Genomic DNA, 22,359 nt, shown 5'->3' with positions numbered 1-22,359 from the left:
GCTCCCCATCCCGGCCATCTCCCAGCCACGGCCGCCATTCCCCGCCATGGTGGCAGCCAAGGCCGGAGCTGGGGACGCGGCAGGGCTTGGTGAGGAAGCGGGAGTCGTGTGTGGGCCTCCGCTTCCCGTCCCGGCCCTCGGCGAGCGTGGGGATGGCGGCTCTGCAGATCACGGGCAGCAGAGCGAGGCCTCACCACAGCCTTGGCCCCGCGGCCGAGCTGCTGCTCAGAAGTGACAGATCAGGCTGCTGAGGGGTTCTGGGAGCCCAGCTGGCAGTACCTGGGGGTCCCCGGTCACCCAAGGGTTGAGAGTTGCCCATTGGAGCACAGGCAGCCTCCACACCCTGGAGCGGGCATGGGAGGCATCTGAGACCCCTTGACTTGTGGGGTTGGCTGAGCCTGTGTCCTGTCCCCACCCCACAATGGCAGGGATCACAGCCTTCAGCCCTGAGTTGCTTTTGTTCCTTGCAGTGTTTGCTCAGTTCTCCCAGCTCAGAGCCCCTCCCGGGCTCCTTTTCCAGGATGGCAGGTCCTGCTCCGTGGCTGCCTGGCAGCTCCCCCGGGAGCTGTGGTGACTGTGGGGGCCCTGGCTGAGGGCTGTGCCGGCGGTGGGAGCGCTCCTTCCCAGCCGAGCAGCGGCTGACCCGCGCTGCAGAGCGCTCTGCTGCTATTCTTAGCCCGGGCTCCATTGCTGGTGGCTCTGGAGTGATGCTCCACTGAGCCTGTTTCCTGCTTGCTGCTCTCCCTGCCAGCACTGCTTCCTACCCACTGCACCCGTGGGCAGCTGTGTGTGGGGTGAGCTGGGTGGCATGAGATCTGTGGGATGACGAGACAAACCATGCAGGGTCAGCCTGGCAGGATCAGCCGTGTGGGGCCGTCAGCCATGCCCTTCCTTTGCAGGGCACTGCCAGCAGCTCAGTCCCCAGCTGTGTGGGGCTCCAGGCACCCAGAGCCTCGGGCCCCAGAGCTGCTGTGCTGGCAGCAGGCTCCCACCATGCTGGGACAGGCTCTGCACCAGCCACGAAGGGTCCCTGACTCGATGGGTCAGCCCTGCAGGATGGGCTCAGCTCCAGTGCCTGGCTCAGAGCTGGAGCCTCGAGCTCCCGGTAGCCAAGTCCCAGGCGAGGTGTGTGGCCCGGGGGCATCCTGATAAACAGGACATGCTGGGAGCCAGGGTGCTCCTGTGCTGGCCTGCTGCCGTCATTTCATTTCATCAAGAAACCCTAATTGTGAAGCAGGATTCAATACCTGCTGTCTGACAGGCAGACCAGGACACCATTGGGTGCTCCTGGTGGGGTGCCCAGGGCTAGGTCCAAACTCATCTCCTCAGTGGTGGCCCCAGGGGAGATTTCAGGAGCTGCTGCACACCCCAGTGTTCCCCACACAGCTCTCCTGGGGCTGGCAGGAGCAGCTGGTGGGGGTGATTTTTTTCTCACAAAGCTGGTGGTCCAGGGCTGTGCACCGAGCAGAGCAGGCTCTTGCCCAGGCATGGTGAATTTTGCTCCAGCCCTGAGACTCCTGGTTCTCAGCAGGTCCTGCCTCTCTCAGGCTGTGCCCTCCAGAGAGGTTGGGGGACTTGTTGTTCCCCATAGATGGTGTGAGGGAGCAAGGAGGGTCTCACGCCCCTTCCCGCAGAGCGGTGCCCCTTGCCTGTCCCTGGGGGAGTCCCCGGGGGGATCCCCGATGCTGCCGAGGCCTGGCCGAGCCGCTCCCCAGCCCGGCCGCGGTGTCCCCGCTCCCCGGGCCTGGCGGGTCCCTCCGCCCCCGCCCCGTCCCTGCCGCCGCGAGCCGCCCGCTCTCCCAGAGGAGGTTCCCCAGCCCCGGGGGGCTGGCCGTGAGCCCGCACCAACATGGAGATGCTCTTCCAGGCGCTATAAAGAGCTCCGGCTCCCGCACCTGCCGCTCGGTCTCCACCGCGCCCACTCCCGGTCCGCACCCAGCGCCGGGGCTGGGGCCGCCGTCCGTCCCCTTCCCCGTCCCATCCCGTCCCGCTGACCACGGCTCGTCCCGCAGCAGGGCCGCTGGAGGGGATGGACTATTCCTATGATGAGGACCTGGACGAGCTGTGTCCGGTCTGCGGGGACAAGGTCTCCGGGTACCACTACGGGCTGCTCACCTGCGAGAGCTGCAAGGTAGGACCGGCCGGGGCCGTGCGGGGTCGGGGCTGCGGAGCCGGGGCCGTGCGGGGCCGGGGAAGCGCAGCTGGGGCCGTGCGGGGCCGGGAAGCGGGGCTGGGGCTCTGCGTGACCGGCGCCTTGTGGGGCCGGGGCTGTGGGGAGAGCGCTGCGCGGGGACGGGGGGTCCGGGGCTGTGCAGGGAGCGGGGACGGGGCTCTGCAGGGGCCGGGGCAGCGGGACCGGCCGCGGGGCTTCTCTCGCCCGTTTTCGTTAGCGGCGGATTCGCACCCGGTGGCGGGAGGGGAGCGCGGCCGCGACGGGAGCCCCGAGCGCGGCGGGAGCTTCTGCCGAAGGCGGGTGGCGGGGACGGGGTGTCGGTGCCGGGATGCCGGTGTCGGTGACCACCGCATCGCCGCCGCCCGCCGCCACAGGGCTTCTTCAAGCGCACGGTGCAGAACAACAAGCACTACACCTGCACCGAGAGCCAGAGCTGCAAGATCGACAAGACCCAGCGCAAGCGCTGCCCCTACTGCCGCTTCCAGAAGTGCCTGACCGTGGGGATGCGCCTGGAAGGTAGGCACGGCACGGCACGGCACGGCACGGCGGGGCGGGGGGCGGCGGGGCCGGGGACTGGGTCGGGACTGTGCGGTTGCCGGGACCGGTCGCGCTGTCCTCGCCGCCGCCACCTCCCCGGGCCGGTCAGTCCCGCCGCCGCTTCGATTCCGTTTTTCCCTCCCAAGTTAAGAAAAAAATCGTTTTTTCGCGTCGTGTCCTTCTTTTCCTTGTTTCATTTTGTTTGTTTCCCCGTGGTTCCCGCTGCTACGGCTTCAACTTTCCAGGATTTTTTTTTTTACTGGCAGGAAGGTTGGGAAATAGCAAATAAATTACTGTTTTCCTTAAGCACATAATTCCAGAAGCCGAGACTTAAGGAAAAACGTTAAAAATTATGGGGATCGCAATAAAACTGCCACAGACCCACCACGAATTATATTTTTCCTCTCGGTGACATTTAATATAACGGATTTCTGACCCCCGGGGGGACGATTCCAGCCCCACAGCCTCCGCCTCTCTCTGATGTCGGCGCAGAGGATCCCGACATCAGAGTCGGGCCCCGACAGCCCCTGCCGCGGGTTCTGCAATGCTCAGCATCCAGGAACGAAATGTGTTTGAGGGGACAGGTCGCCGGCACGGGATGGCAGAGCAAAGGCAGGGGCAGAGGAGCCCCCCACCCCCGAGCCGGCCGCCCCCTCCCCACACCTCCCCTGAAATCGTTTGCGTTTTGCAGCGGGTGGGAGTGGGCTGAGTCCTCCCGCCCGACCCCGGCGGGGCTGAGCCGGGCTCGCTGCTCGGGACGCAGCGCGGTTCATCGCGAAGTCCTTCGTGCTCTGGCAGGGCGGCCGCTCGCTCCGGGAGCGGGGTGGGAGCCTGCGCGCAGAAGCGCAGGAGTAAGACACAACATCGAGCTGCAGATTCAGCCCCTGCAAACTCCCTGCGTGGGCTGCCTTCCAAAACAGATCCCAGTTCCACTCTCCTCCCTGGGCTGGGGTTACTGGTGCCCTAAATCCCTCGGTGCATGCTCTGGCTGTTTTGATCGATGTCGCAAGGGGATTCGGGCGCTGGGCAGGAGCTGCAGACCCCACGGCAGACAGGCAGGGACAGTGCTTGGGGTGCCGGGGGAAAAAGGCATGGTCTCAATTTGTCCCTTTCCAGCAGTTTCTTTCGTGTACGTGTGAAGGTGCGTTAATCCCAGAGCTGTCCCAACAGGCTTTTCGTGTGTGTTTTCTTGCTGCTGGCTCCTCAGCAGAGCTGGGCAGATGAGGCAATCACCCAGCAAAGGCGACATTCCATGGAACCGTCTCTTTTGTAGTAAAAAAGAGACCACCTTTTTCAGCTCCGAGTATTTTTGGGCAAGGCATCTGAGGTGATGCTTTGGAGGTGAGTCTACAGGTCCACACAACAAGAGCACCGCCGAGGTGATTGATTTTGGGAACACAGTGTTGACACAGGCACCCCTCAGAGTGCCTGAAGGGAGGTGGCAGCGGGAGGAGAAGCACAGCCCTGGCTGAAGGCTGCCCACGGCCCTGGGGGCACTACCCATGGCACCTTCCACGTCCCTGCCCAGGCAAAGAAAGGTGGCCAAAGGGAGGCAGAGCCTGGCCAGCAGCCTGCCCCAGCCAGGGCTCTGCACTGCTATGAGAGCAGGCAAAGCAGTGCAGGTGGGAAGGGGGCTGAGGGTGCTGGAGACCCCTCCTGCCACCGTCTGGGTGTGTGCCTCGGGGGCCATCTGCAGATGGTTTTGGGGTTGTTGCTGGGGGTGCAAGCACTTCGTGGGTGGCTCCACTTGAGCCCCCTTGCCCTGGAGGTCAGGATGCATCATCTTCCTCTCGGCTGTCAGCCGGGACACAGCAAATGACAAGTTGCTCCCAATCCCAAGTGTAGCACAAATGGCAGGAAAAGCAGAGCAGGAGGGAATTAGAAGGCCTTTTCTCCCTTTGTGTTCTTGCTGGGAGAGGGGAGGAGGTGTATGCAGTTGCCTCTGGAGGGCTTGTGAGACCAGGCTGTGAGCACCTCTCGCTGTGTGTGGGAGTGCAGGCAGCCCTAGGAGGGTCTCTGCCTGTGCACCTTTGCCAGGGTCACAGGGGTTTGCTTTGGGATGCCGTCCCTGGGTGTCACTGTGCCCGACCTCGGGCAGTGCTGGGATAACTTCGAGCGCTTGTGCGATTTGGGTTTTGGTGCTCTCTGAGGTTTTTGGCCAGGGCTACCAGACCTGCCTGTGCCAGCTTGGACTGCCATCCTCTCTGCCTGTGTGGGACCCCAGCCGGGGTGTGCACAGGTCTGAGTGTGGCCGCTCTCTGGGACCCGAGCCGGGAGCTGCCCCGGGACAGCTCCGTGCGGCCCAGAGGGGCGTGGGCCGGCTCTGGGGAGCGGGGACACAGCACCCCTCTCTTCAGAGGCTGCCGCTGGCAGCCCGCTCCCAGCGAGATGCTGTTTTCATGAATAAAGAATGAGGGAGGAAGCCAGGGCGGCTCTCCTGGGAGCGCATTCCTGCTCGTCCTGGAAATGCTGCTGCTCCCGGCCACCCTCCGCCTTTCCAGCCTGCCTTGGGAGCGCTGGGGAGGTGCTCCAGCTCTCGGAGGGGGGGGCTGGCTGTGAGCCCCAGGATAAGTAGGCGAAAGAAAGGCAGAGGTAACAGCTGAGAGGCAAAGCAAGACCCGCTGGCTGTCAGCAGGAACACGAGATAGCGGAGGGGTTCTGCCTTTGATGCTCGCTGCGGGCTGCTCTCGCCGGCGCACTCCTCCGCTGCCGTCCAGCCCCCGCTCCTGCCTTCCAGCGATCTGGGGCTCTTCCGAGGGGGTGGCCGGGCAGAGCCCCCGGAGCACGGCAGGGCAGGCAGCGGGACAGGCTCCTTCTGCAGAGGAGCACCTGCTCCGTCGCACGTTGGCAGATCCTTGGGGTTTTTGGTTTGGTGGGAACATCTGCTTTGCTGCAGCGTCAGAGGGACTCTGCCAGCGGGATGCTCCAGCGGAGCCCTCGCCAGGGCTGGGATCCCCAGGGCCGGTGGGGTGAAGTGCATCCCAGCCGTGCTGCCCGAAAAAGGGGCAGAGATCTGATGAGAAGTAGCACGTGCAGTCTGGATGGAGGGAACCTCAGTCCTGAGGGGCCTGTGGGGTCCCAGGCTCTGCAGGGACAAAGAAATCCCAGGGCTGGTCCAGTGACATGGGTTGTCAAAACTAAAGTGAGTGTCAAATCCCCTCCTCTGCTCAGGCTTTAAGGGCTGTCCCCTCAACCCACGGGGACTGAAAGCTGCTTTTTCCCCCAGCTCATTTTGAAGTGAAAGCCAAATGTCTCTTCCTTTTCTGCAATCCCCAGAGGCTCTGGGGGTGACATTGGCTGGGCTGGGAGTGACACAGTCTTTCTGGGAAGGTTTCCCCAGTGCTCCCCAAACCCTTTTTGCCATGAAGTCGTGTCCCCCAGCATTTTCTCTGTGCCCTGTGGAAGCCCTGGTCTCTCTCCATGTGGGTCCACTGCAGTGTCTGCCCTCTCTCTGTCTCCAGCTGTGCGTGCAGACCGGATGCGTGGAGGGAGGAACAAGTTTGGACCCATGTACAAGCGGGACCGTGCCTTAAAGCAGCAGAAGAAAGCTCTGATCCGAGCCAACGGCTTCAAGCTGGAGAGCGTGCCTCAGATCATGTCCCCGGTGCAGAGTGACTACAGCCTGTCCTCCACCATCCACAGCATCCACGCCATGTCCAAGCCCCTGCCGCCCAACCCGGCCGCCCTGACGCCCGTGGACTACGAGCGCAGCCCCTACGGGACCCCATCCCTGGGCATGGCCGTGCCCGGCCACGCGCCCCTGCCCGGCTACCACTACCCCTCCTTCCCCAACCGCACCATCAAGTCCGAGTACCCCGACCACTACACAGCCGCCCACGAGGCCGTGCCTGCCTACATGTACCCAGAGACCTACCCCAGCAGCTCCCCCCCCGACATCCCCGAGCTCATCCTGAAGCTGCTGCAGCTGGAGCCCGACGAGGCCCAGGTGAAGGCACGGATACTGTCCTGCCTGCAGCAGGAGCAGGGCAAAGGCCGGCACGAGAAGCTCAGCACCTTCGGCCTCATGTGCAAGATGGCCGACCAGACCCTCTTCTCCATCGTGGAGTGGGCACGGAGCTGCATCTTCTTCAAGGAGCTGGAGGTAGGAGCTGTCAGTGGGATGGGCGCTGCTCCGGGGGGACAATGGGACACGGGCAGGATTGAGGCTGCTGTGATGTGAGGATGGGATGTGGCTGTGGGCAGGACTGAGGTGAAATGTTGTGAGGATGGGGAAACACCCGTGGGCACAGGCCTGGGGCCATCACTGCAGATCTGCTGACACGTGCCAGTCCTGCTCCCAGCTCCTGCAGGGCTGGAGGTGCCAGGGCCTGGCTGTGGTGCTGGAGCGATTCCCACTCTGTGTGGGGCTAATGATTTCAGATTCATTACAGCAGGGGCAGCTGTTGAGGCAATTGCCGGCAGAGTGACTGTGGTGTCAAGCTCAAGACATAATTGAAAAATGTAACGTTGAGGAATTATAGTTGAGACAATTCTCTCCCCTGCCTTTAGGAGGAAAATCGATGTGGTCAGGTGGGTGCTATTAGCAGCAGGCAGCAGGGGCAGCCCGAGCCTGCTCCAGAGCCACGTCTGCTGCCAGCAGCCCACGAGCGTGCCTGGCTGGGGGACACGGAGCTGACCTCCATCCTGCCAAGACATCCCCTCTAGCAAATGTCTCTGAACATTTACTGTGGCCAAAGGGGGGTTAGCAGGGCTAGAGCAGCTTCTGCCATCCTGCATATCTTGCCAAGCTTTCGGAAATTTTCCATTCATGTTCTGGGCTGACCTGTGATCCCAAATAGGAGAGAAAATTTTGCAACATGGTCGAAACCCAGAGAGCAACATCCTGGGGCAGCTGTGATGAGACTCAGGTGCTTTCTTGTGTTTCCAGGATGAGACTGTGCTGCCTGGCTTTGGCCAAAATCACCTTCTTCCAGTGGGACTGTGCTGTAGGACAGGACCAGGCTCTTCCCTGTGCCATGGGCGCCATGGGGCTGAGTGTGGCCAAGCCTCATGGCTCAAAATAGCCCCCATCGTTCAGAACAGTGTCAGGAAATGGCATTGTGGGGGTGGGTTGGGCTTGTTTCAATCATATCAGTGTCCAGCCTGGATTTTGGGAACAGGGTGGTTGTTGTTTTGCAGGAGATATTGTAAACAGTGTAAATTCAGTTCCCAGCTGTATAGCTGTGTAGCCTTGTAACTCCATTGTCAGCGTGATTGTGCCACCAAAATAGGCTGTTCCTGTGTGAATCGGTGTTGGCGGGTGCTCCTCCCTCCGTGGGACTCTGAGGGGGATGGCAGTGCCACAGGCCTCACCTGGGCAGAGCTACCAGTGTCCTGCTGGCAGCAGAGCACGTGCCCTGCCATGCTCAGGACAGGAGGTTTGGTGCTCAGTGGGTGCCCACATCCATCGCTGCCATCCTGGGGGCTCAAGTTTTTGCCTTATCCACATGGTGATTGTGGGGTGCATTCCCAGCATCTCCCAGGGCTGGGGACTGTAGGACCCAGAGCCCACCCTGGCTCCACTGGGTGAGGGAGAATGAGGCTTGGCTGTCCTTGGCTCCCTCCTGCGCACAGAGCCCTGGGCAGCTCCGAGCCCAGCACAGAGCAGCGCTGGTATCCTCAGTGCCCCCACCTGGGGCTGCCCCTGCCCACCCCACACAGCTCATCCTCCCTGGCCGGGGCAGAGGCTTTTCCTCAGGCATGGGAGAGCAGCCAGTGGGAAGCAGGAGCAGCTCTGAGAACCTGAATCCCCATTCCTGCTCCTGCCTGGCACATAAAAGGCAGCGGCGCTGGGGCGGTAAATGAACTCCTGCTAGTGCAGGGTTTATGGCTCTGCCCTAAAGCCAGCACGGAGCAGCATCGCAATCTCCGGGATCGATGGCACTGGCAGTCCCTGCTGGGGGCTCGGGGCTCTCAGGCAGGGCTGCAGCAGCCCTCTCCATCCCCTGGGAAGGTCTCTGTGAAGGTGACGGTCCCCAGCCCCAGCAGGGAAGGGCGGTTGGCTGAGGCCAGAGCAGGGATCCAGGCTGGAAAGGCACCGTGCCAGGACACCTCTCCAGGGCATCGTGCCAGACTGGCACTACATGGGAGGAGGTGCAGGCAGGTGAGAAGGGAGGGGTGGGCACGATTGCCCCATCACGGATTGCCCTGCCTGAGCTTGCCCAGCACTGCCATGCTCCTTCCACGGGGCTGTTAGCAGAGACCTGGCTTCTCCCCAGGGCCTCACAGAGAGCCTGGAGAGGAAGGAGCAAATCTCCAGGGGCAACTGCTGGCACACGCCTGGTTAGGACGAGCCTTTGGTGCCTGCCCAGGGAGAGTGGGAGCAGTCTCCCCTGGAGCTGGCCAGTCTAGTTCCCATTCCCATTCCCACCCTAGCAATCTGCCGAGGGCCGGAATGGGTGCTCTGCTGTCTCCACACTCCTGGCGTGGTGGCTGGGCTGGGAGACATCGGGGAGAGCCCCCCTGGCTCCAGCGCTGCGCCCGGGGAAGGAGGGGGGCCACGGGCTAATGGCCTCTTGACATCGGCTCGCACGCCACGTCCGCCCGCAGGCGCGGGGCAGTCAGATTGAAAACAGATTTAACTTCCCAGATATATCGTTTCATTTAAGGGCCAGTAATTCTGTCAGTCTGCCACTGACAAACGAGGGTCCCCATGCCAATCCGCCGGGAGACTGATGTCGCGGCACTCATCCCGTGTCACCAGGAGGAGAATTACGGACTGCGCTGGCCTTCGGAGGCAAGACTAATAACGCTGCTGGGCAGAGGGGATTTGGGGGCCCGCCTGCTCATCGAGGGCCGGCCAGAGCCGCGGCGCGAGGCCGCGCGGGCGGAGGGGGAAGAGGTCAGCGCTGACGCCCATAAATACGAACTTTAACTGAGTCTAGATGAGATGTGTCAGGACTGAGGGAAGATTTGCAGCATCTTTTCAGGAAGAAAAATATAGGCCGGGGGTGAAATATATTTTGTTGGGTTGTGAGTCTCAGGCAACTTTGTCCTTTCAGATGTAATTTTTTTATATGTATATGGAGAGATAGACAGAGGGATGTGCACGCATGCAGGCGCTTTTGCACACTCACATTGTGTCTGGTTTTGGTGAGGTTTATACACACGAGTCTTGCACAGCCTGGCTTATATAGGTGTCACTGCCATACCTACATATCAATATCGTGAACACAGGGTTGCTGTGACCTTTAGATTGGGATGAGCAGCCAGGAATGTTAAACAAATTGCCACGGTTTCAGCCCGAAGGCCAGGCAGGGCTGGGTGTGCAGCGGGTCCCTGCAGCGCTGGAGGGGCACAGCACAGCCGTAGGGTGGTGGGATGGTGCCGACCCCTTCCTCAGCTCTTTTGTGCCAAGGGCCTGGGGCAAACCACCCTCCATCCACAGGCAAGCTCCAGGGATGGGGCATGCTGAGGGCAGCACTGTTCCCACAGACCCAGGGGTCCCTGAGGTCACTGGGTCTGTTTGCCGGGCTGCCCTCCCTCAGCTGTGCTCAGAGATCCCAGAGCCACGACAAAGCCTATTTGCAGTCAATTGCTCCTCTGCCTTTAACATGTGGGTCATCTTGACCCCATCTCCTGGCCAATGGCCAGAGTGTTTTTGGCAGATTTAAAATCTCCTTCTGGTGGTGGATGCTGCAGCAATGTTTAGCATCCCGTGCACTGGGGGAAATGTGACTCTGCCCTGCATGCAGAGCCGTGGTGCCCGTGCAGCCAGGGCTGCAGCAGCCTGGGAGCCAGCAGGGAGATGGGATCCTGGCCTAGCCACACTGGTGTTGGTGGGTATTTGTTTTAAGATGCACATTGTGGTGGTATCTGGGCAGGGTAATGTGGACTGCACTGACCATTAACACCTTGGACGTGCGTGGGTTTGCCATTGCGGGGGGCTGGTGGACACCAATCCACTTTCACACTTCTCAGTAGCCAAGGTGATGGCTCCTGCTTGCACTCAGGAATTGCTGGGGCTGCTCAGGGCGCCGGCATGTGCCACACACCTGGCAGAGGATGTGGGGCAAATCCTGCACCTGAGATCTGGGAGGAAGGCCAGAGGGCATCTGTGTGGTGGGGTCGGGTCGAGGGTATCCGAGTGCTGCTGGGGCCCGTGGCTGGGGATGGATGTCCTGGCACCAGCTCAGGGCTTCCTGCCAAAGAAGGGCTGCTGGTGGGTCACTCTCCTTCCCAAAGCAGTGGCACCCAGGGTGAGGCTGCCCTGAACCAGCCATGCAGGGAGCAGTGAGCACTGAGGGGCTGCACCATCCCTGCATGGCCTGGGCACATTCTGGGAGCCCCAACACTCGCAGGGGCTCCCTCACCTTGTACCTATGAACCCACAGGGAAGGCTGCAGAAGATTTAAAACTACACCCACATGCAGGTCCTGCATTACCATTCCTGGGCAACACCATCCCTGCCTCTGCATGCCCTGCCTCCCCTCCAGCACCTTTCCCACAGAGAACTGCATTTTCTGTGGGTTGCAGCCCATCAGGGATTGCTCTTCCAGAGTGGGGAGGGTTTCACCACGTGTTTTGTGAATGGGTTAAATGCTCGCTTCAAAAAAAGATAAGGATTGCCTCTCAAAGACAGCTAGCATCAGGCCTTTGATAAAGCACTCTGAGGAAAAGCCTTGACATTAAAAGAGGAAGATCCTTTGCTTAACTTTTAACGGGAGCGCGTGTGCTGCCGCCTCGCTGGGAGGATTGATTGCCTCTGAGTGCCCTCCATTAGCAGCCCCTGCTCCTTCAGGCCAGGCCAGGGCGGGGTGCACCGGAGACCCCCAGCCTGAGCCCCCTGCAGCAGAGCCTCAGTGCCAGAGCAGGGCCGTGGGGGCTGCCTGCTGCCACCCAGCCTGGGCATGGGCACAGCCTGCCTGGTGCTGGGCACAACCCCACAGACCCCAGCCAGCCCTGACTGGCCCACGGAGCCCCCAGCCCACCCCATCACGTCCACAGGCACATTCCCCCGTGCCATGGCCATGTGGCTCTGGTGCACTGCGACGTTCCCAGGAAACACCGCGGCACGTTGGAGCGTGCTGGAAAAGGAACAGCCCTGCAGCAGCCATGAAGGGTGAAATGTGCTGCTGAGGGGCTTCAGGCTTCAGCCAAACACCCCTCAGAGTTTGGGAGAAGCTGATTAGTAATTTTTAAGGGAAGAAAATAAGATTTCAGAATTATTGAAGTGCTTTCTTTGGAAAAGCTAACTTTTAAAAATGGTTTTCAAGGCAAAACCTTCTGTCTGCCTCTTCTGGAGCTCATCCCGCTCAGGAATGAGGCACAGGAAAGAACTTCCAAAACAACACCCTGACTGAGCCAGAGCGGAGGCACTGTCCGGGACTGTGCAGCTGGGCTGGCCCCAGCTCCCTGCTCGGGTTAGCCCAGCTCCCTGCTCGGGTTAGCCACAGCTGCCTGCTTGGGTTAGCCACAGCTCCCTGCTCGGGTTAGCCACAGCTCCCTGCTCGGGTTAGCCACAGCTCCCTGCTCGGGTTAGCCACAGCTCCCTGCTCGGGCTAGACCCAGCTCCCTGCTGGGGTTAGCCACAGCTCCCTGCTCGGGCTGGCCACAGCTCCCTGCTCGGGTTAGCCACAGCTCCCTGCTCGGGCTGGCCCCAGCTCCCTGCTCGGGTTAGCCGCAGCTCCCTGCTCGGGTTAGCCACAGCTCCCTGCTCGGGTTAGCCGCAGCTCCCTGCTCAGGCTAGACGAAGCTCCCTGCTGGGGTTAGCCACAGCTCCCTGCTCGGTTTAGCCACAGCTCCCTGCTCGGTTTAGCCACAGCTCCCTGCTCGGGTTAGCCGCAGCTCCCTGCTCGGGCTGGCCACAGCCCCTGCTCGGGCTGGCCCCAGCTCCCTGCTCGGGCTGGCCACAGCCCCTGCTCGGGCTGGCCACTGCCACAGCCGGCCACTCGCCTTCTGGCAGGGGGCACCAGGGGTGCAGAAAGTCTCTATTTTGGTTTAGTGCAGAATGAGATTTTCCCCAGGGTTTTGTCGAGCAGCTGACCAGGAGCCTCACGCTCTGAAGTGCTGGGCCACGAACAGCAGCTGCTGCACTGGCTGGGGGACGAGGGGCAGCCCCACAGGTGGGCAGGAGTGGTGCCACAGCCCGGTCACAGTGCCCACAGCCCCACAGGTGGGCAGGAGTGGTGCCACAGCCCAGTTACAGTGCCCATGGCCCAGCAGGTGGGCAGCAGTCACTGCCTTCCCACCCCACCTGGTTCCCTGCACTGCCACACTCCCAGCTCTGGCCACCCACCACCCTCGAGAGACAAATCCCGGCGGCTCGCGCCAGCTCTGAGACCATAAAGCTCTTTCTCATCTTGCTTCTATTCCTTTTGCAATCTCCCAGCGTGGGTTTATTGCAGCCTCTTCAGCAGAACGAGGGCATTATCCAGCCCTGTGATGCTGCATCTGTCTTCCCTCTATTAACGGGGGAGCACAATGGCCCTGCAGAGCTCAGCTGCTGGCACTGGATTTGCTCCTCTGGGTGGTGGTGGAGGCAGTTCCGTAACCCCAACCCTTTCCCTACACCGGCCCTGCAGCAGAGGGGAGTCCAGGCAGGGCAGGAGCTCAGTTCTTTGTGGGAAGGAGTTGGGGTTCAGCGGAGAGCAGTGCCGAGGGGATGAAGCTGGTGACCTGTGGTGTTTCTTGGCAGGACAGTGGGGAAGGCAGCGTGATGTCTCTGCAGCTGCTGGCTCTGGCAGCTCACCCCACCAGCCACTGCTGCCTGCAGTCCCAGTGCCCTGTGAGACCTTTGGGGACCCTTCCAGGCAGTGTCCTGGCTCAGCCCCTCTCAGGGACAGTCCCAGGTGTTTCTCTGGGCACACACACACAGTGGCACATGTGCACCAGGGCACGTGGTCACAAGTGTGTGTTGGTGCGTGGGCAGGGCCGGGCTGGCAGCTGCAGGGCACAGCGATGTCCCACGCCTGGCGGCTCCCCCACGGCCCTGCTGCCCCCCCAGCCTGCCATCCTGGCCAGGACTCAGGATGGGCACTGCCTTCTTTCGTTTTAAAGTATCCAGAGGGGCTGTCTGGACACACAGGCTCTTTGTGCAGCCACCGCGTGCTCCTCCCGCGGTCATTTTGTTAAAATTTGTGTGCGATTTGAGGAGGTTGTGCCTGCTGGGGGAAGACCCGTGCTGATAAGAGCCAGCAAGTGCCACTGAAACATGTTGAGCTGCTTTGAAGCCAGCTCTGCAAAGCCACCTGCCCAGGGTCCCCCTTTCTGGGGTGCAGCTCCAGCTCCCCATGCTCACCCCAAGGGACTCCCCTCCCATGGGATGCCTGCTAGGCACAGGGTGGGTGCTGTGCACTGCAGCACGGTGGGTGTCAGCTCCTGCTCTCTTTCAGGTGGGTGACCAGATGAAGCTGCTGCAGAACTGCTGGAGTGAGCTGCTGGTGTTTGACCACATCTACCGGCAGCTGCAGCACGGCAAGGAGCACAGCGTGCTGCTGGTCACTGGCCAGGAGGTGAGGAATGGCCTCGGGACTGTGCCGGTGCTGTGGAGGGGCAGTGGGGATGGGCAGGGGCTGCATGGGGGAATGGAGTGATTTCTTTCTTTCTTTCGTCCCAGTGTGGCCAACTCGGCATAGGGCAGGCAGGGGGTGTTGTTACACTCTGGGTCTGCTTGTGCAGAAGGTCCCACCCTGTCCCATCCTGTCCCATCCTGCCGCACAGTTTCTGGCTCTGGAGAATAATGTTTCCTAAGGAAGACCAACAGTTCCCCCTGTACTGTCAGCAGTGGGATGGGAGCAGGGGCCCCTTCCCTCTCTGGAGGTGGCTTTTGGAGATGTGGTGCCTACAATTCCAGCACCCTGTTTAAAATGGTGTTCCCATTTCACCCATCAGTCTTTTTTTGACACCCCTGCTGCTCAGTCAGTGCTCAGGGCGGGACCCAGCTCCTGCCCCGTGTGAGGTGCCCTGCAGCAGGCTGTAGGGGGGACTGGGGCTGCCAAGGCTGATGCCACCCTGTCCTCCTGGCAGGTGGACATGTCGGCCATCGCAGCCCAGGCCGGCTCCATCCTGAACACGCTGGTGCTGCGGGCACAGGAGCTCGTCCTGCACCTGCACTCGCTCCAGGTGGACCGGCACGAATTTGTCTGCCTCAAGTTCCTCATCCTCTTCAGCCTCGGTGAGTGCAGCTGGGGGGCACGGGGGCAGCGCTCCGGGGTCACGGCCGTGCTGCACACACGGCCCGGGGTCCGGCTGTGCCACAAAGGGGCTTTTAACGGGGAGCCGGGAGCGAGAGCTGGCTCCTGCCCGTCCCCCTCTCCTGGCCCGGGACACAAAACCTCTCCCTTTGCGGGGCCGGGCTCGGCTCCAGCTGCAGGGGACGTTGTCACCCTCCGGCCGAGGGGAGCCTGTTTTGGTGGCTCTCCCATCGCAGCGGGCAGGGAAACAAGCGCTGATACGGCCGCGGAAAACAGGCGTGTTGACAGAGGCGGCCGGGCCGGGCCGGCCCTATCAGCCGGGATTTGCGTCAGAGAGCCCGGGCAGAGCCGCTGGGCTCGGCTCCGCGCTCTGATTAGGCTCAGCCTGGAGCCTGCGGTCGGGCACAGCCGGCGCGTTCACACCTCCCACCTCAGGCAGACTAAATAACTCCGGGGCCGTGCGCGCTGCTGCCAGAGCCCGAAACGCGCCCGGGGTGGCAGAGCCCGCTCCTGCCCCTGGGGTCCATCCCGGTGTCAGCCGAGCGCTGGCGCTGGCACGGTGAGCTTGGTGAGCATGGTGAGCATGGTGAGCATGGTGAGCCCAGCGCCGTCCGTGGCAGACCTGTCCCCGTCCCCACCCCTGTCCCCATCCCCATCCCTGTCCCTGTGCCCGCCCTGTCCCCGTTCCAGTGCCTTGGCTCTGTGCTTGCGCTTCTGCACCCGCGGGGTCCCGCCCAGGGACCAGCGGTGGGAGCTGCGCTGCTGCCCCGTTCTGCACCTGCAGCATCTCCTCCCTCGGCTTTCCTTTCCTCTGGAGCTGTTTGGAAACCCAGAGAAGCGAGAGACGATAATTGGCTGCTCAAGCAGTGATAAGGTGTGGCACAAACAGTGCCCAGGCTGGGAAATGAACGAGCCGGGGGGGCTCGACCCCGAGCCAGGACCTGCCCCGGCTGCTGCCCCGCGGGCTCAGCACCAACAGGGCCGGGTCCCCCCGTCTGCCCGGGTCCCCCTGTGCCCCCTGGCACGGCACAGCACAGCACAGCACAGCACGGCACGGCACAGCACAGCAGAGAGAGTGTCCCCCCCCGATGGCTTCCCCAGAGCAGCGGCGTTCAGGGAGGGCGTGGAATCCAATAGCCGTGTTTTCCCTTACATCATTTTGCCCCAAATGCAACTTTTTCTCTCCATATTGCAGAGCTCACTTGGAGTAATTTGCCCTTCGTAGGCTCAGCTGTAGAGGACGGGATTGTGTATTATGTGCAGAGGATGTAATTGCCTTTAACAAGAGAATTTCCACATTTACCACTCTGCCACAGCACAGTCAAAGCCAAGCCCTGTTCACAAGAGCTGCCATTTGAGTTCTAAATAGATTTCTCTCCTGAGCAGGTAAAGAGATTTAATTAAAATTAGGGCTTCTCAAAATAGCAATATTTATGAGGACGGCACAGGTTAGCTTTGTTCTACAGAAGGGCTTAATAGAGCCTTAATGGATTGACCTATCATTCGATTTCATGACTTACATTCATGAAGCAGCTACTCTTGGGGAGGGGAGGAAGAGAGGCTTTTATAGCCCACATTCCCTTAAGCGTTTGCAATTTATCAGCAGCTTCTCCCAAACAAAAGGAGCTGTGAATAGGAAGAACACTTGAGGGCATAGAAATAATCCTAGGCATATCTGTATGTGTGATGGGAGGCTTTGTCACAGGACAGTCTTTGCAACTGCTGCAGTGTCTCTAAATGAAGTGAGTCAATGTTATTTGGACAACATTCTTTATTCCTTGCAGGAATGAAAAGATTATTCAAATATTCAATTAAACAGTGAATAGGGTCTTTCAGAGAACCAGGTGAGTTCATCGAGTAGAACTAGCTATTGTTGAGCCAACTCAGGGGATAGATTTGACATTTATCAATATAACTTCTTTTTTTTAATGACATGCACAATAACCTTATGCAGATAAAGAGATTTCATAACAACAACCCGGGTAGCAGGAGACAATAGGAGCAAATGTGCTGTCAGAGAGAAAAGGGAAGGGTGATCTGATCCTCTGCATCTTGGCACAACCTGTGCCCTTTGTGCCTGCCCCCGCAGTGCCCGTGGCCGTGGGCATGGCCCTGGCTGTGCTGTGCCTCCCCTCCCTGGGTCTCCTCAATCCCCTCGGCCACACCTCTGCTCCCGGCTGGGCTGCAGCAGCCTTGGGTGCCACAATCCCTTCAAGGGACCCCAAACTCCCAGCTGCTTGGCCAGACCCTGAGCAGATTTCTCCGTTTGCAGCCACTGAGTGGGGATTTGGCACATCAGGCTGTGTGCAGCACAGCCAGGGGGCTGTGAGTGAGGCAGTGCTCCCAAGTACCTCATCCTGCACAGTGAATCCACTGAATCCACTTGGCCTGGATGGACCGTGCCAAGGTTCCTGAGGACCCTGCTGGGCAGGTGTGTGGGACCATGGCTGTGTGCAGGTGGCGATGGGGCAGTGCCCAGCACTGGTTCCTAAAGCCACTGAAATCTGTGTGCGGGGGCAATTGACCCTGCCTGCCCTGGTGCAGCTGCCTGCTGAGCTGTCACTGCCCTGCTGAGCTGTCACTGCCCTGCTGGCACCGGAGCTGGCAGCAGGATTATGGGAAGCTGCTGTGGCCCTGGCCAGGCGTGGAGGATTAGGGTTTCCAGGCTGGTGAGCCTGGTTGCCACATTGGAAAGACCAGGTTTATCAGGGAATTAATTCAGCCGCTTCCTCGACCTTCAGGAATTAAAGAGGGCTGACGGCAGCAGCTCCCAATGTGTCGGCACAGCTGGCAGCACCTTCTGGCTTTGCAGCTTCCTGGGCAGCGAGGGCAGGGAGACACCAGCCCTACTGCCAGGGGGTTTGGAATCTGTCTCCAGCATCAGGGAAGACCTGGGCAGTAGGGTAGGGATGGAGAGCCCGTGGCTGGGTAGGGATGGGGTGTGGGACCCTCCTGCACTGTTTTCATGCAGGAGCGTGGGTCCCTCCTGGCTCAGCCAGCACGGTGTGGCACAGAGGGGGCAGACCCGTGAGTTTGGCACCATTTCATGCCCATGCTCCCCCCTGCAGACGTGAAGTACCTGGAGAACCACACGCTGGCCAAGGATGCTCAGGAGAAGGCCAACGCGGCGCTGCTGGAGTACACGGTGTGCCACTACCCCCACTCCACGGACAAGTTCCGCCAGCTGCTGCTCTGGCTGGCCGAGGTGCGGGCGCTGAGCCTGCAGGCCGAGGAGTACCTGTACCACAAGCACCTCAGCGGGGAGGTGCCCTGCAACAACCTCCTCATCGAGATGCTGCACGCCAAGCGGACTTGAGCGGCCAGGGCAGGAGCCGGCAGCACCCCAGTGCCTCCAGCAGGGGCAGGGCCGGTGCTGGGGCGGGCAGGAGCCTCCCACCCTGCCTTCCTCAGCCATGCTATTTAACCTCTGCTATTGGAAACGCCCCAGCAGGTTTTGTACACAGCAAGGACAGTTGAGGCTGCAGGGCCGTGGCTTGGCACTGCCCCGTTGGCAGTGCTGACCTCCAGCTCCACCGCACACCCGGTGCCCAAACCTCTCACTTGCCAACCCGGCCCAGCAGCACCGAGGAGGGGAAACCCTGTCCCGGTTCTTCTCCTATTTCTGTTCCTCCTGCTGCCCCCACCAGCTGTTTCTTGACTGCCGCCATCCCTCCCCGACCCTGCCCATGTCTCAGGGCCCCTCGTGCACAGGGCAGGAGAGAGGGGAGGTGAAACCCCTCCAGGCTGGGGTTTTATGATGGCTGAGGTGTCTCCAGGCACCAGGGAACACACAGAGGTGCTGGATTTCTGCAGGAATCCACACAGAATGTGGGGGCTGTGCTGGAGATTTCGGCCCCATGCAGCAGTGCCAGGACCCCAAGGTGCAGATGCCGGGTTCCTGTTGCTGCCAGCTCTGTCCTGAAGCTGCCCTGGCCAAGACAGGGCAGGCAGGGCTGGGCAGTGCTGAATCCTCAGCTGAGGAGCGTTTTCCTAGTGCCTGCTGGTGCTGGAGGCAGCAGCTCTGTGCCAGCCACAGTGCCCAGAGCCCAGAGCTGCCCACGGGCAGCACAGCTCAGTCCTGCCCACAGCTGTGGTGGCAGAGCAGCCAGGCAGGAGGGAGGGGCAAGCTCCAGCATGTGCTCAGGATCTTGGGGACACCTTGGGATCTTGGGAGCTCTGCAGTGCCTCCCTGCATTTATCTGCTGAGCGAGTGGGTAAGGAGGAATAAGGATTGACCTGCACTTCGTGCTGGGCCTCCTGGCCCCCTCCTTTGCTCTGCCATGTCCCCAGGGGACAGCAAATGCTGTCAGCCACAGGCAAAGAGCTCTCTGTTCCTCCCCCATCATGGGATTTGGGCTCACAGACAGGACTGGGAGCACTGGGGTCTCAACCCCCCCAAGCTGGGCCGTGCTGGACTCTCACTGTTGCTTTCTCTCGGTCTCAGCCCCACCACTGGGGCTGGCCCAGCCCCTGCCCCACAGACCCCCAGCCCTGGGGGTCCTGCAGCATGGCTGGGGCTGTCCAGGGCTGTTCCCAGGGCTGTCCTGGTGCCCAGGGGCCACTGCAGCTCTGCAGAGCCGGTGCCTTGAGGAGCCACAGGGGCTGCGCCCGGAGCCGTTTGTGAAGCTTGTTAGACACAGAAGAAAGAGCATGTTTGTCTCTGCTTTAACACATTTGTGCATTTTCCTCCTGAAGTCTGTGGTTTGGTTTCACCTTCTTCTTTTTGTGAACTTAACTGGAGAAAATGTTTTGGGAGGTAAAAGACGTTTTATTTTCAGAAAATGAGAAGTGTCCTTAAGTGTCTCTCTCTGTCTCTTACATCCTTTCCTCCCTCTCATCCCTGCCCTTCCCCACTCCTCCCCCTTCCTTCCCAGGCAGAAGGTTACCAACTTCCTTGTCAGGAGCAAACCACTGTAATAAATTTTGCAGTTCATTTAAAATGGCAAACTTTGTATTTTTTGGCTGTCTTTCTAACCCTGGTGGTTGGTGCTCGGCATGGGGAGGGCTGGGTGTTTGTGGGTGCACTCCTGGGGTGTCACCTGCCTTTGTGGGACTGGGACAGCATGGCTGTAGCAGGGGGCTGCTGCTGCCTTTGCTTCTGGGCACTGGGGACCCCAGATTGGTTCACAGTGCTCCTGGGAATTGCCACAGTGACTCTTAAAGTGTTTTGCAAGTGAGTGCAGGAACAGCAACATTTGTGGGCAATTAGTGGTCCTTGCACCATGGCCAAACCCCCATCTCTGGGCTCAGCCACACAGAGCTGGCCATGAGCCCCTTCCCTTGGACACAGTGCAACAAGGAGAGGAGGTTGTCTTTAAAATCAGCATTTACTGTTGTCATAATCAGCAAAACCCACCACATTTTCTCTGTCTAAACTCTACAGAGGTAATAGGAGGAGAGGGAAGGAAAGCAGCACCCAGCTGGAGACGGGCCAGGCCAGCCGGGCAGGAACCCAAGCAGGAGCAGGGAGAGGATTTTTGTCCTAAGCAGCAGAAGATGCTATTGATGTCAGCTGGTGCAGAAAAGGCTTGGGGCCAGCTGCTGGCTTCCCTAGTGCATGTGCCTGTCCCAGCCCTGCCCCAGCTCAGGGTGCTCCCATCCTCACCACCGTGGGACCGTGGGCACTGCCTGGGCACAGCTGCCCTGGGCAAAGCTGGGCTTGTCCCCATCCCACTGCTCCAGCTCCCCCAACAGCAGCAACGAGAGCCACGCCCTGCAGTGCCAGTGCTGCCAGCAGGGACAGGGACAGCGGTGGCAGAGCCACAGCCCTGCAGTGCCAGTGCTGCCAGCTGGGACAGGGACAGCAGTGGCAGAGCCACGCCCTGCAGTGCCAGTGCTGCCAGCAGGGACAGGGACAGCGGTGGCAGAGCCATGCCCTGCAGTGCCAGTGCTGCCAGCAGGGACAGGGACAGGGGTGGCAGAGCCACAGCCCTGCAGTGCCAGTGCTGCCAGCAGGGACAGGGACAGCGGTGGCAGCGCTGCCCAGGCCAGCCCTGGCTGCCCTTCCAGGGGCTGCAGGAGCCGTGGGGAGCCCAGAACACAAGTACCCACCCGGGGGAGGAGCAGGGCAGTCATCAGCAGCAGACAAAGCCCCATGAGACCCCACACTGGCCCTGCCTTGGTCTGGCCCGTGGGGCTGGGAAGGAGTGCAGGGTGACAGCTCTGCCCGGGCTGGAAGCTCTCCAAGGGAAGCCAGCTCCTCCAACCTGCCATCCTTCCTGCTGGAGGAGCCTCTGCACTGCAGGCTCAGCACCCAGAAACTTCTCAGAAACCTAAAGCAAAAGAGAGAAGGTCTCAGCTCTGCTGGCAGCAGGGGAGGGCAGGGGTCCCTCCCAGGCCTGGGGGAGAACTGGTGGGACCCCACAGCCCCAACCTGCCGCAGGGCAGAGCTGTGGGTGCAGCTGGCATGGGCTGGCACAGCCAGCCCTGCCTGCCTGTGGTACAGCTCTGCCACCCCAGAGACCCCCTGTCCCTTTGGGGGTCCTTGTGACAGGGACCCAAAGCAGTCTCCATGCACAGGGCCATGGCTGTAGGGAAACCTCCTCTCCCCTGTCAGCCTGAGCACAGCACCCAGTGCTGGGAGCATGGGACAATGAGCTTTAAATGGCATTTAGGGACAACAGCAGCTCTGCCGTGGCAGGAGTGCCAGTGCCCCGTGGGCTGCTGCTCCTCCCCAGGGTACACGAGGGACTGCCCAGGAAGGGCCTTGGCACCAGCGCTGATCCCACCACGGTCACCCAGCAGGGCTGGCATGGACGGGGTCCATTTCTCCCCGTGACACTCAGGTGCTTTTCTGGCTTTGAATCCCAAAGACTCACAGATTCCTTATTATTTCAGTCCAAGCTTATGGAACACAATATGGTGAGAGTTGCAGAATTACTCAGTATCGATCAGTGGAAGGCTGGGCTGCACAGACAAGATCCATGTTGCTATGTGTGGCTTAGCAACATATAAATGTATTCAAACAGAATAATGAAATTATCGTGGGGAAACAAAGCAGCCATCACTTGAGGAGATGGAGGATGTGGAGGCCTCTTGGAGCCCTTGTTTGTCAAGACAAGGAAGATGGGACTTATTGTTTGTGCAAATATGTGAACCGCCCCAGCCATGCCCTGCTCACAAAATGTGTGTAATGAAGGCAGGCTGGGCTGGCTGCACAGAGCAGCTCCCTACAGCTGCCTGGAGCTCATTACTGCAGAACTGCTCCGTGGACTGAGCCCTTGTGGGGGGAGGCCCTGCCTGGCTCTTGCCACAGCCACACTGCAAAACTCCCCATTTCCCTGGCTCTGGCCTGGCACTCACCTGGATTTCATCCACCCTTATCCTCACCCATCCCACCTCCCACCTCCCCATGGACCCACTGTCTGTCCCTCCACTTGGAGCCACTGCAACACCCAGGGTTCTCACAGGAGTGTGGCTGAGGCCCTGGAGCAGAGAGGTGCTGGACCCCTCCCCAGACCCAGCACAGCTTTCCTGGGAGACACAGGTGGAACAGGGAACACCTTTCCTGTGTCT

General features: G+C 60.7%; 1 protein-coding gene across 1 annotated transcript; it reads left to right on the top strand.

The window, feature by feature from the left end:
• Positions 1–2,029: 2,029 nt before the first annotated feature.
• On the top strand, positions 2,030–18,718 carry NR5A1 (nuclear receptor subfamily 5 group A member 1). The gene is made up of 6 exons (XM_036393995.2): positions 2,030–2,131; positions 2,548–2,689; positions 6,172–6,812; positions 14,044–14,163; positions 14,678–14,825; positions 17,913–18,718. The coding sequence occupies exons 1-6, from the start codon at positions 2,030–2,032 to the stop codon at positions 18,158–18,160; spliced, it is 1,401 nt and encodes a 466-aa protein (XP_036249888.1). The 3' UTR covers positions 18,161–18,718.
• Positions 18,719–22,359: the final 3,641 nt, after the last annotated feature.

The sequence above is a fragment of the Molothrus ater genome, chromosome 20, assembly GCF_012460135.2.
Source record: "Molothrus ater isolate BHLD 08-10-18 breed brown headed cowbird chromosome 20, BPBGC_Mater_1.1, whole genome shotgun sequence".
Lineage (NCBI taxonomy): Eukaryota > Metazoa > Chordata > Aves > Passeriformes > Icteridae > Molothrus > Molothrus ater.
Note: the sequence above shows the minus strand (reverse complement) of the source record. Positions and strands in the feature narration are given on the sequence as shown.

Bases quoted from the DNA above. Each gene is read 5' to 3' on its own strand.
- NR5A1 (XM_036393995.2), top strand. From the start codon at position 2,030: ATGGACTATTCCTATGATGAGGACCTGGACGAGCTGTGTCCGGTCTGC. The intron at 6,813-14,043 runs GTAGGAGCTGTC...GCTCTCTTTCAG, and splicing joins TCTTCTTCAAGGAGCTGGAG to GTGGGTGACCAGATGAAGCT. The intron at 14,826-17,912 runs GTGAGTGCAGCT...TCCCCCCTGCAG, and splicing joins CCTCATCCTCTTCAGCCTCG to ACGTGAAGTACCTGGAGAAC.